The sequence below is a fragment of the Microtus ochrogaster genome, chromosome 5 (genome assembly GCF_000317375.1).
Source record: "Microtus ochrogaster isolate Prairie Vole_2 chromosome 5, MicOch1.0, whole genome shotgun sequence".
NCBI lineage: Eukaryota > Metazoa > Chordata > Mammalia > Rodentia > Cricetidae > Microtus > Microtus ochrogaster.
In genome coordinates, this window is record NC_022012.1 from 15,516,741 (window position 1) to 15,529,747 (window position 13,007).

General features: G+C 47.5%; 1 protein-coding gene across 6 annotated transcripts in view; it reads left to right on the plus strand.

Annotated features, from left to right (window-relative positions):
* Ilf3 (interleukin enhancer binding factor 3) overlaps positions 1 to 13,007 on the plus strand; it is a 43,241-nt gene that overhangs the window by 26,877 nt on the left and 3,357 nt on the right. For 3 of the 6 annotated variants that reach the window (XM_005346894.3, XM_026779177.1, XM_013346269.2), the window contains 14 exons: positions 253 to 430; positions 3,250 to 3,397; positions 4,642 to 4,733; positions 5,120 to 5,215; positions 5,910 to 6,021; positions 6,448 to 6,545; positions 7,110 to 7,221; positions 7,306 to 7,416; positions 8,331 to 8,530; positions 8,847 to 9,014; positions 10,067 to 10,204; positions 10,364 to 10,540; positions 10,633 to 10,789; positions 10,904 to 10,957. In XM_005346894.3, coding sequence (XP_005346951.1) covers positions 253 to 430; positions 3,250 to 3,397; positions 4,642 to 4,733; positions 5,120 to 5,215; positions 5,910 to 6,021; positions 6,448 to 6,545; positions 7,110 to 7,221; positions 7,306 to 7,416; positions 8,331 to 8,530; positions 8,847 to 9,014; positions 10,067 to 10,204; positions 10,364 to 10,540; positions 10,633 to 10,789; positions 10,904 to 10,957 — 1,841 coding nt within the window. Of the gene's footprint in view, positions 1 to 252; positions 431 to 3,249; positions 3,398 to 4,641; positions 4,734 to 5,119; positions 5,216 to 5,909; positions 6,022 to 6,447; positions 6,546 to 7,109; positions 7,222 to 7,305; positions 7,417 to 8,330; positions 8,531 to 8,846; positions 9,015 to 10,066; positions 10,205 to 10,363; positions 10,541 to 10,632; positions 10,790 to 10,903; positions 10,958 to 11,388; positions 12,982 to 13,007 lie in introns of those variants that run through there. The other 3 variants (XM_026779178.1, XM_005346895.2, XM_026779176.1) reach the window with 3 other exon arrangements.

Below are 13,007 nucleotides of genomic sequence, written 5' to 3' on the forward strand. Positions count from 1 at the left end.
GGTCTCGAACTCACAGAGATCCGCCTGCCTCTGCCTCCCGAGTGCTGGGATTAAAGGCGTGCGCCACCATTGCCCGGCACCTTCAGCTCATTTTATATCACCAAAATCACAGAGGTCCTCTGCCTCAGCTTCCTGAATGCTGGGGTTGCATTCAGGCACAGCTAGGCTAGCATCTCTCTTAAGAAGTGCCAGTCTCTTTGGGTACTGGCGAGGTTGGCTTCCTATTGAGCCTGACTTTTGTCTGTCTCACAGGGAACAGAAGGCGGAACACATGACTAGGACCCTGAGGGGCGTGATGCGGGTTGGCCTGGTAGCCAAGGGTCTTCTGCTCAAGGGGGACTTGGATCTGGAGCTGGTTCTGCTCTGTAAGGAGAAGCCCACAACCACCCTTCTGGACAAGGTGGCTGACAACCTGGCCATCCAGCTCACTGTGAGTCACCAGCAACACTACCATGCCAGAGGGGATTCTAGCACTTGTGGAGAAGATGATCAGAGGAAGAGAGGGCCCATCTGTGCCATGTGCCAGGGAGCATCTCTTGTATTTGCCATGTGTTCACCTTGATGAGAAGCAGGTCACCTCAGAGCCTTTGAGGGTCTGTGGCATCTGCTGTTTATAGTGGTGCCCGTTCTGCTAGTTAGTGAAAGCCTTGTGCCCTCATGTGTGAAGCCTAGACTATTGGGCTAGAAATATCATGTGTAGGCTGGATGGGATGAAGGAAGGACATTAATTCTTCATGGATCAGACCTGGACATACTTAAAACTCCACTCACCTGACTGAGCTCAGTGAGAGAAAGAGGAACAGTATGGTCGTGGTGGTTTATACCTGTAATCTCAGCATTTAAGATGCTGAGTCAGGAAGACTATGAATATTTAAGTCCATCTTAGGCTCTAGAGTAAGACCCCCCCCAAAAAAACACCCAAAACCCTCAATCAAATCATTTCCTCTATTACTAAAATATTGCATAAATAAGTCTTTGATACTTACTGAACATTTACTGAGCCAGACCCCAGGTCAGATTTATATCTATCTCTCCCACTTGCTTTGATAATCTGTCCTTTTTGTCCCCAGTGGGGGCCACCAGAGACAGCAGAGATTCTTTACTATTGTAGTCTGCATTTCCAGAAAAGTTCTTCTAGATTTAATTTAAAAGATAAATGCACAGAAATTCAAAGTTGGTTTTAAGTATTGTTACCTTACTCTGCAAAGAAAAATATCTTTGTATGTCAGTAAACATTCCATAATATAAGGTTTTTTGGGTACTTGGTCAGAGAATGGTATGAATTGAGATCTGAAAGAGCAAGTGTTAGAAACTTGAGGAACTCCTGAAGGTCATACCCTCAGATGGTTTCTCATAGCTGTGATTTCATGATTACTATTGTAACTTTCTAAAGATTGTTATGTGGAGCACTTTGGTAAATATTTGAAAGAAAGAGCTTTGTATTCTCTAGGCTCTGTAATGGATGTGGTAGGAGCGTTATAACGTGTGCCTATAGCTGTGTTTAGTGAGCCTGCCCAAGTCCGTCCCTAGTATGTACACTAGGCCATGCTCATTATGTCAGTGGTTCTTGACATCTGACATTTCCACCCTCCCTGGGTACTTTTGGCCATCTGAGATTGGGAGAAGTGAGGCACTCCTACCCCTAGGAAGTGGTTACCAGAGATACTCTGAACACCCTGTGTGACACAGGGCAGCCTCCTCTCTTAGGTAAGAATTACCTCATCCAGCAGGTGAGCCATGCTGAGGTCGAGAAATCTGCATACCAATTTCTAGGGCATATGTCCTCTACAGTGTATGCACTTTCCTTTTTTGAGACAGGGTTTCTCTGTGTAGCCCTGGCTGTCCTGGAACTCACTCTGTAGCACAGGCTGGCCTCAAACTCAGAGATCTGCCTGCCTCTGTCTCCCGAGTGCTGGGATTAAAGGCGTTCACCACCAGTGCCCAGCCAACTCTCTCTTTTATTTTTATTTTTCTCTGCTTGTTCGAGACAGGGTTTCTCTGTGTAACAGCCCTAGCTGTCCTGGAACTAGCTCTGTAGTCCAGGCTGGCCTTGAACTCTGCCTCCTGTACTGGGTTTAAAGGCGTACACCACCACTGCCCGGCTCACTTTCCTTCTTTTAACAAAAATAGTTTAAGAAACTGTTTTTTTTTTTTTTTCCAGTTAATAGAAGCTATCTTATAAAGAAGTTGAGGTTGGACTGTCGAGCACCCATAGCTATTCTCTGCAGGACGCATATACACCCATGTCTGTCATTGGCTATAAGCTATAGAAATGCATGTGCATCTCTCCCATGGGGTCTGCCGACTGCTCCTCCCTGCATGGACTTGTTCAGGCTGAGGATCACCCTCTGTCATGGACACTGGGTGTCTCACACAGTATCCAGTGACATGGGCTTTGTTCTGCATCCTTGAAGTGTGTGCATGTTAAGGCCATGTTAGAAATTAGAAGTCCCAGCCTTGAACCAGCACTGAGGCTGAGGCAGGAAAGCCACTGGACAGGAAGAGCCTATCTTAGAAAATGAGAAAGGAGACCTATTTTTCCAGATGAGCTCTCTGTTGTATCTCAGTCTGGCCTTGGGTTCAGTTTCCATCCTCAACATCCTGAGAGCTAGGGTTATACGTATGTGCCTCCCTGGTTGACTAGCTGTTGGAGTTATTTATTTTTATCCTAGATTTCACTGGGTAGCTGTGGCTTGCCTTGAGCTTGCTCTGTAGACCAGGCTGGCCTCAAGCAGCAGTGTTGTCTAGCTTTTGTCTTCAGAGTGCTGGGATTTCAGGCATGTTCTCTGATCTTAGGCTTGAATTACATTTGGTTTCTTTTTTGTTTGGTTGTGTGTTTTTTTTTTTTTTTTTAAATTAACATTGGTTGTTGTTGGTGTCATTATGCTGCTCAGGCCTGCCCTAACCTCCTGGGCTCAAGTGATCCTCTGACTTGAGTCTCCTAAGTCACTGGAGTGGCTGCCACTGCTCCTCTCACTCCCTGCCCTTGAGATAGTCTTGTTCTGTGGTCTGTGTTAGCTTTGAACTCATTATCCTACCTTAGTCTCTAACTGCTGGGATTATAGGTATGAGCCGCCACACTTGACTCCTCCCTTTACATTTTAACATTCTTGGTGGAAATAGCTTCTCTGACTGCAGGATTAGAGGTTCTCCTCAGATTCACAACCTGAGACCCAATGGAGTTTGTCAGAATTGTTGATTGTTGTACAGAGAAAGTGTTTTGAAAGCTACCTTCTTTTCCTCCTCCAGACTGTGACAGAAGACAAGTACGAAATACTCCAGTCTGTGGATGATGCTGCGATTTTGATAAAAAACACAAAAGAACCCCCTTTGTCCTTGACCATCCACCTGACCTCCCCTGTTGTCAGAGAAGAAATGGAGAAAGTATTAGCCGGAGGTAGGGATGCCGAGAAAGGCCAGCAGAACATTGTAGACTTGGTGTTCCCTCTAGCTCAAATGTGCTATTCAGTTTTAGAGTGCTTTGATTTGAGGGTGTCGGTGTAGCTCTGACTGCCTATACTTAAATTTATGTCTCCCCTTGGCCCTGTGTTCTTGGGAGTTTGACTCAACAGTGGCACTAAAAGTGAGTAGCACTTTGCATAGGGTGTGCACCATTTCGTTTCTCATTTTCTTGAATTGTTTTGAACCTCTTTGTTAAACTTGTTTCCCTCTGAAAAAAAGTATGTCCCCGGGAGTCTTACAGTGTTGCATTGCTTAGCAGCAACCAGATGGCTTCATATGAACGGCATGTAGGAGTAGCTATCGGCTAGCCCTGCAGCACAGCCTGAGTGTTTTCGTTTGGCCTCTGCCTGTGTCACTCTGAGCTTTATAGAGTCCAGGAGCTGCAGCAGACTTTTGGATAAGGTTTTAAACCATTGTGCTGTCTTCCAACCCAGTCTTTGCACTCATCCACAATTCATAGTCTCCCTGCAGTCCTCCTGGGCCTGCTGTCAGGCCTTATTCAAATCCCTGATAGCTGGCAGAGCCAAATGACAGCATTGCTAGCTGTGCCGCAGTGGAGGCTGACTTGTTGATTTTCCTTTGGCTCATGTATCTGATGCCAATGACCAAAGAAAACCCTCTTAGCTTATCCACTCAGGGACGCTGGACCTTTGACCAACAGGACTCTCTCTGTCAAGGCCTGGGGCTAGGGCAGTCCCGCCTGGTGTGCGGAGGTGGTCCCCTGTGCTACATACAGGTGGATACCTGTTTGAGAAGCAGAGAGGGAGTTCATTTCCACTCCCCCCCCACCTTTTTGTTTTTATTTTTGTTTTTCTTATTATAAATTCTAGCCTAGCTAATTTATGGGGAAAAAGTAAGGGAATGGGTCTCTTAGAAGATAGGGTTGGCCTATCTTTTCCCTTCCCCACCAATTGTGCCTTTTAGAGTAACTTTTCTTTTTTGATTTTGGTTTTTGTTTCAGTGGTTTAAAATTTTGGAGAGGGCCTCCCGATTTTTCTCACTTCCTCTCAGCAGAGCTGATGGCAATTTAGCCTCTCCTTCCCTTGTCCAGGGTGGACACAAATTGAGATTATGGGAGACTCAGCTGCCCTTTATTTAGGAAGCTGCCACATCCCCTTTGCACCTGACAGAACCCCTTGGTCAAACTGTGCCTTGTCTTCTTATTCCATCCATGAATAGAAACGCTATCAGTCAACGACCCCCCGGACGTTCTGGACAGGCAGAAATGCCTTGCTGCCTTGGCGTCCCTCCGACACGCCAAGTGGTTCCAGGTTTGCATTTTGTTCTTCTCTTTGTCTTTCAGTAGAGAATGCCTAAGCTTTACAACATGGCTAACTTTGACCATAAAGTGTCCATAACTTTGTACCGTGCCGATCTTGTTAGCACCTGCAACATGCAGCTGCTAAAGGAGCGTGCCTAAATCCATTTGACTTGACAACCCTGAGGAGGCTCATGCTGAGCAGTGGGCTGCTTTGCAGTAAGAGTAACAGGCTTCCACACATACAGGGAGCTCAGTGCTGGCCACACACTTGGTGGCTTTGCACCCTTGCAACCGTTTACCCTTGGCAAAGCAGTGCCATGAGACTATGTTGTTCATGTTTGCCTGCTGTCCTCCATGGTGCCCTGAGTATGAAGAGCCTGTGCTTTCTTCCTCTAGGCCAGAGCCAATGGGCTGAAGTCATGCGTCATTGTCATCCGTGTCCTAAGGGACTTGTGTACCCGAGTGCCCTCCTGGGGTCCCCTCAGAGGCTGGGTAAGTCACCTTGTGACTAGGGCTGGGGGTAGTGTTTGTCCAGACAGGCACTTTCAGCCTTTCCATAGCTTCACGGTTGTTGATTTGGATGGCTGTTGTGGAGTGGAATGGAGTGGGGTGGCAGTAGTTTAGAAAGGAGGTGGGAACTGCCTAGGCCGTCTGCTGTGACTAGTCATATAAGGAAGGGTAGGTGTGCAAGTGTTCTTGAACAGCCTCCCATCAGGGACCTACGGCCTATTCTGCCAACTGCCTGTTTTTCTTTTTATTATTTTATTTTTTAAAACTGTTTCTCAACAGGCCATTATTAAGAATATTGTTTCAGGCTGGGCGGTGGCAGTGCACACCTTTAATCCCAGTACTCGGGAGGGAAAGGCAGGCGGATCTCTGTTAATTTAAGGCCAGCCAGGTCTACAGAGCAAGTTCTAGGACAGGCTCCAAAGCTATACAGAGAAACCCTGTCTTTTTTTTGAGTGGTTACAAAGCCTAATTACCTTCTTACGTCCTCAGTGCTGTCCCTTTGCCCATGTTGCCTTTATGAAAGTCCGCTAACCCCTGCCTAGATGTCTGATGTTGCACGTTCATCTCACTGGCGGACTTTGAATCTCAGGACCCCTAACCCCTCTAATCCAGTGATAGGGCTTCCTAGGCTATCCCCTTTTGCAGCTGGAAGCTCATTGTCCCTCTTGCCTTTCAGCCTCTGGAGCTGCTATGTGAGAAGTCCATCGGCACTGCCAATAGGCCAATGGGTGCTGGTGAAGCCCTGCGAAGAGTGCTTGAGTGTCTGGCATCCGGCATCGTAATGCCAGGTTGGGGCCTTGTGGCTTTCAAGGGACAGGGACAAGGACAGGGATGAAGGCCTTATAGCCACTGCCTCACTGGTCCACTGACTGGGTTAGGGACATAGCAGCTCCATGCCCCCCTGCTAGGGCCAAAGTATGTGACTACCCTCTTGCACCATCATATCCAGCCCTGTGCCGGGTCCGCAGCCGTGAATCAGGGCGGACCCGGGGCCAGTGGTGACCCACTCCCACATGACTTTCTTGCTCTGAGACACATATGATTTATTTCTGTCAAGGGCTGGATGCCGAGTGGGTCACCGAGCTCGGTATGTTTTCCAGAGCTGGGTGTGGATGGGGTGCGGGGGGGTAACACACCTGGTTCCCTCAGCCAACAACTTTTATGAGACGACAAGGGATAATCCTCTGCATATCTTCCTTGTTTCCTGCCTTCAGATGGTTCTGGCATTTATGACCCTTGTGAAAAAGAAGCCACTGATGCTATTGGGCATCTAGACAGACAGCAACGGGAAGATATCACACAGAGTGCGCAGGTATAGTCGTCGCCATTGCCAACATGAGCCCTTACCCAGTCTGCACTCACTGGCTCCCAGTTCCATTACTGGGCATTTGAAGGGCAGCCCCTGGAACATAGGCTCAGGTTGGGGACCAAGGCAAAGGCATGGTGTCTGATACAGGGAGCCCCAATCTGGACTGCTTCTTTGTTCTGGTGCCACATGTGATGATTGTCTGTCTCTTGCCCTGCCCTACTGCCATGTTGGCACAGCGAGGGCAGTGAGCCACAGCTTTGCTGTGAGGACTGCTCTGGGGGTTCTTCCCCGCAGGTCCACCACCTGACTCCATGTGGCAGCCAGCCCCCAGGTTGGAGTCTCCTGTACTCATCTTGAGGTGGGTGGTCACAGGCTGCCAATCCCCCACAGCAAGGTTGGGCCAGAGTTGTCAGGCCCTGCCCTGGCTGTCGGGCGACCCCTTGCTGACCTAGGGGAGACTATTAGCAGGCCCCCCAGCTCCCACCCCATCTCAGAAGGCGTTAGTGAGCACACATATGGTACCTGTGGCATGAGGCAGCTGAGTCAGATTCCTATTCCTTTCTCTAGCATGCTCTGCGGCTGGCTGCTTTTGGTCAACTCCATAAAGTCCTAGGAATGGACCCCCTGCCTTCCAAAATGCCCAAGAAACCAAAGAACGAAAACCCAGTGGACTACACTGGTAAGGACACGTGGACACTGATGACAGGGCTCTCTCCATAGTGCTGTCTGCATATCTCAGTGCTTCTTCTTGGTCTCTTTTCAGTTCAAATCCCCCCCAGTACCACCTACGCCATCACACCCATGAAACGCCCCATTGAAGAAGATGGGGAGGAGAAGTCTCCCAGCAAAAAGAAAAAGAAGATTCAGAAGAAAGGTAAGAACATGCCCTGACTTGTGCCCCCTTTCCTCTGTCTGGCTCAGTCACTGTACGTCTGGAAGTGATAAGTTTGCTTTTTGCTTTTGCTTTGCCTTTTTTTTTTTTCCTGGTAGATCATATTAAAAACCTTACTTTTTTTTAAATCCGTATGTTTGAAAAGAGTTTGTGTGGGTGTGAATGTACATGTGGCCTGGTGTTTGTGGAGGCTGGAGGGCAACCTTGGTCTGCCCTTGCCTTCCACCTTGTTTTAGACAGGGTCTCTTTGTTGTTTCCTGCTGGGCAGGCCAGGCTAGATGCCTCATGGGCTTCCTGGAGATTTCTTTTGCTTCCACCTACCGTCTAGCCATGGAAGTGTGGAGATCACAGATGTTTTTCATCCCATGTGGCTTAATGTGAGCTCTCAGGATCTGAACTCTCAGATAATTCATAGTAGGCTCTTTGGCCTCTTAGCCATCTTCTCAGCCTTTGATATTCATTTATTCATTCATCCATTTGTTTATTTGATTGTTGGTTTGTTGAGACGTGTTCTCTGTTATCATGTAGCTCTAGATGTCCTTGAACTGGCTATGTAGACCAGGCTGCCCTTGATATTTAACTATTGTAAAAGCCCAATGTCTGGGTCTTGTGACTCACATCTCTAATCCCAGAGCCCATGAGGTGAGAAAACTGCTGTGACTTCAAGTCTATGCTGAGATACAGAGTGAGAGAGAACCCTTTTCATCACCCCACTTTCCCCCAAAACTAGTAACTGGCACAGGTGCAGTGATAGGGTCCCATGAGAAGTTGCACCTCCACTGGCTGCAGGAGAGGGTCAGGCCAGGTCATGTACCACAGAGTCATGTAGACGTCTTTAGTTTTGACTTTTCTGGGCTATGGAAGTTTCATCCTGTCTTGCCTTGTTCTCTTCTTAGAGGAGAAGGCTGAACCTCCCCAAGCTATGAATGCCCTGATGAGGCTGAACCAGCTGAAGCCAGGGCTGCAGTACAAGCTGATCTCCCAGACAGGTCCTGTTCATGCCCCCATATTCACCATGTCTGTGGAGGTAGATGGCAGTACCTTTGAGGCTTCAGGGCCATCTAAAAAGACCGCCAAACTACATGTGGCTGTAAAGGTAAGTAGGGTGGATACTCCTCGCAAAACAGAAAACGTACTTCCCGCTAGGCCTCCGTTTGCAGACTGACATCTCAGAAAGACTGTAGAAATGCAGGGAGTTAGATTTTTGATTGTTTGACAAGTCACATATTCAGAAGCAACGTGAGAAACTAAAAGGAAAAAACCAACCAAACAAACAAGCAAACCTTTGCAGGTAGCTAAGATTGTGCTGCAAGTTATCCTAGAAAGCTCTGCAGTATGGGGAGGGCCTTTGTAGGTGGTTCCTTGAAAGCCTTCTGTCATCTGAGCCCTGGGTCTGTCTGTCTGCTCCACAGGTGTTACAAGACATGGGCTTGCCAACAGGAGCTGAAGGCAGAGAATCCAGCAAGGGGGAGGACTCAGCTGAGGAGTCAGATGGGAAGCCAACAATAGTGGCCCCGCCCCCTGTGGTAGAAGCTGTCTCCAACCCTAGTTCTGTCTTCCCTTCAGATGCCACTACTGAGGTGAGCCTGTGGTGGGTGCTGGGAATGACGTTGTGTGCATGGTGGGTGATATTGCCAGCACAGAGCAGGTAGTCACTAGTCCTTGTATGCAGGACAGAGCCAGGGATGTCCAACCTGTGGCCTAACTGAGATTGTTTTGCAGTTTTTGGGTCTTTTTGTAACTGGAGTGAATGTTTCTCAAACTTGAACTTGTTCCCCCCCCCCATTTTATCATTTATGTTTGTGTATCTTTTTTCTGTGCGTATCTCTATGCAACACATGTGTGCAGTGCATTCAATTCATTGAAACTGGAGTTTAGAAAGGTTGAGGCCGGGTGATTGATGGTGGTGCATGCTTTTAATCCCAACACTTAGGAGGCAGAGGCAAGTGGATCTCTGTGAGTTTGAGGACAGCCAGGGCTACACAGAGAAATGCTGTCTTGAAAAACAAAACAAAAACCAAAGGTTGTGAGCCACCATGTGGATCCTGGGAACCAAGTCCACGTCTTGAGAGAGTTGTCAGTACTTTTAACCATTGAGGCATCACTCTGGCCCCTTAACCATTTTCCCCCTTTACTATAATAAGCCCCATGGCAATTTCATTTTATTATTATTTTTTTTATTACATTCATTATTGTGTGCATGCTCAAGGGCATGAGAACCCACAGCACATATTTAGTGGTCATTTTTAGAAGTCTGCTTTTACTGTGTGGGTTCTAGAGACCGAACTTGTGTATCAGGCTTGGCGGCAAGCGTCTTTACCCATTGAGCCGAGCCATCTTGCGGGTCCTTGTGTGTAAGCTTGGTATACAGTAATGTTTTGCAATGTCAAAAGGTTGGACTCACCTGTCAGATCTTAAGTGACGTACCTGCAAAGGGAACTGTGGAACCCAGAACCTGTACCCAGGAAGCCAGAACAGCATGGGTGGAGCTGGTTGTGTCACTGAGACGTGTCAGCTGGCATACACAGGCTGGTCCAGATCCAGTGAAAGGGCTTGGCTCAGTAGCTATGGCTTTTGGGTAGTGAAGTGTCCAAATCTAATTTAGTGGGGTTTTCTTTGTGCTTTCCCTGAGGACGGCAAGCAGCAGGGGCCAATATTGACTAAGCATGGCAAGAACCCGGTTATGGAGCTTAATGAGAAGAGGCGTGGCCTCAAATATGAGCTCATTTCTGAGACTGGGGGCAGCCACGACAAACGATTTGTTATGGAGGTGAGTAATTTGGTGGCTAGAGGAAACCCTAAGCTTCCTGGGAAATCAGTGCTGTGGGAGAGGCCTGGGCCTCTGTAGAAAGGTTTTAAGCTAGACCCTTACAATGAGAGGAGGGAGGTACTGGGTTAGCTCAGTTCCTACACAGTGTCTTTTCCACAGGTTGAAGTGGATGGACAGAAGTTTCAAGGTGCTGGTTCAAACAAAAAGGTGGCAAAGGCTTATGCTGCTCTTGCTGCATTAGAAAAGCTTTTCCCTGATGCCCCCCTGGCCCTTGAAGCCAACAAAAAGAAAAGAGCCCCCGTACCTGTCCGAGGTGGACCTAAATTTGCTGCCAAGGTGAGGATGCAACTTTGACCCCTCTGGCCTTGGGTAGGAATTTGGTTGATCTGAGGAGGGGGTGAACCCCACTCCTATGCAATCTCTTTCAGCCACACAATCCTGGCTTCGGCATGGGAGGTCCCATGCATAATGAGGTACCCCCACCTCCCAACCTTCGAGGCCGAGGCAGAGGAGGGAATATCCGTGGGCGAGGACGAGGACGAGGATTTGGTGGCGCCAACCATGGAGGAGGCTACATGAATGCTGGTGAGGGTCCTCCTCCTTTGTGACACTACTTTAGGGATGTTAGTGTGCCTTTCCTTGGGAGGAAGGTGCAGGATTGGTGAATATCTGTTCTGGAACCTGTCTGTTCTCTTGCAGGCGCTGGATATGGAAGCTATGGGTACGGCAGCAATTCGGCCACAGCAGGCTACAGTAAGTGTGAGATCTTTCTGTCTGCACTTGGGAAGCTGCGGCAGCGTAGTCTGGGTCTGAGTTAGGGTAGGGTGCTGGCCTCAGCATCTCTGAGGTTCAGGGCCACCAGCCGTACCTTTTTGCGGTGATTAGGTTAGCCGGCCCTCAAGTCCCTATCCCCAAAGTGTGTCCTTGACAGTTTTAATGCTAACACACTCTGTATACCGCCTAAGTTCCTTTGAAGTCGGCTTTTTAAATTTCTCTGCTTTAAGCACCAGTCTTTGAGAATGCGCCTTCCTGCCCGTGCACTGCTCTTTGTCGTGAGAAGGAGCCTTCATTGGGGGGTCACATGAGCAGAGAAATCTAAAACCTGAATTTCAAATGTGGCGCTCTGTGCCCTTTTTCAAAAGAATTCTAATTTCTTCTCTCTGCTCTGTCTCCCCCTTTTGTAGGTGACTTTTTCACAGACTGCTACGGCTATCATGATTTTGGGGCTTCCTAGAGCGTCTAAAAGTATTGACACAAAATCAACTTTTTACTCCAATTTCCTCCAACTCCAAAACCCAAAGTGTCCGTGCTGTGTCCCTGTGCTTCACTGGGGTTCTCAACCGTGGCTTTCCACCGCAGCTTGTCTGAAACAGTTAGCCTGCAGACTTAAGACAATGGCAGTTTCTATCATGAATTTGCCTTTGAACTTGGTCATTTCGAAGTTCACACTAAGTGGAAAAAAACCTTTTTCTCAGATTTTTTTCTTTCTTTTTTTTTCTTCCTTGTTTTTTTTTCTTTTTTGTGCATCCTCGCACAGAATTCAGAATTCTAGAGCCAGCGTTGTTCAGCGTCAAGGCAAAGCCCATCTTTGCTTTTTATGGAAAGCATTCCTTTATTTAATGAGACAGATAATGGCACGTTTTAATCTACCTTTGTCTTAATTTACGGCAGGTTTTGTATGCATTTTTAACCTTTTCACCAACTTTCACATCTCATTGATGCCTTTGGCAGTGTGAAAATTATTTCAGCATATCTGGTCCAGAGCAGCTGACTTTCCTTGCCCTTTTAAGGAGCATGTAACCTCTGGGATGGCCAGGACTTGTCTTGTGTACTGCAGAGAGCAGAGCCTCCCACCTTTTGTAAATGCTCTGATGGATCATTGGGGTGAAGTGGTTCTGTGGCTGCTTTAGTTAAAAGAGTGAACTTGCAAAGGCATCAAAACTGCGCTTCCGTTATCTGTGTGAGAAATGAGACAGGCTTGAAAGGAGAGAATAACGTGAAATTTTGCAAGTCCTGATCACAACTGTCAATGCATGGACTCCCTGGATTGGGTTTGAGTTTTTCTTTTTCACAGTGGGCCTTTAAAACTGAGCTGGAAGAGGCCCACACATCCTCGAATTTTTTTTTCTAACAGAGAACTAGCTTTGGCCCAACCAGGGTCTACATTGCTTGGCATCTAGAAATTTCTCCCCGTGTATAAAGTACAAGGTGGGAATCCTTGTGATACTGTGGTTAGGCCTCTGCTCTGTAGTCTTTGCTACAGATCTGCCCCTGCTTTGACTTGCAAGATTTGATGTTTATTCAGGCAAAAAATGGCCAAAATGGTTATTGTGTGATTTGTTCCCCAAGGTTTAAAAGTCAGTGAAACTTTCTAAGACTTTGCATGATGTATTTTATTTTATTTTTATTTTTTAGAAAGTTATTGTTTGCAAATAATGCCTTTTTATACCAAGAAATAGTTCTGAATGACATTGAAAACCTACCCTTTCCTTATTACTATTATTATTTTTTAAATGAATACATGTTAAAGTAATGAGCCCTCCGTACTGGCGTCTTCATTCATGCCCAGCTTCAAGCAGGCAGCTCAGTTGCTCAGCATAGGACCCTGGGGAAGCTAAAGCAGGGGCCTGGAGGAGGTGCTGGGGTTGGGGTTGGGAGTGATCTGGCCCTGGGCTTCCCAGTATCCTCACTGAGCCTCCACATGTTTGCTTTCTTGCATTGTGGGACACTTCCTCCTCTGCATTGTTGTGGCTTTGTGATGGGGTGGGAGAGGTCTATCTACAGAAGGACTTTCACGGGGGGG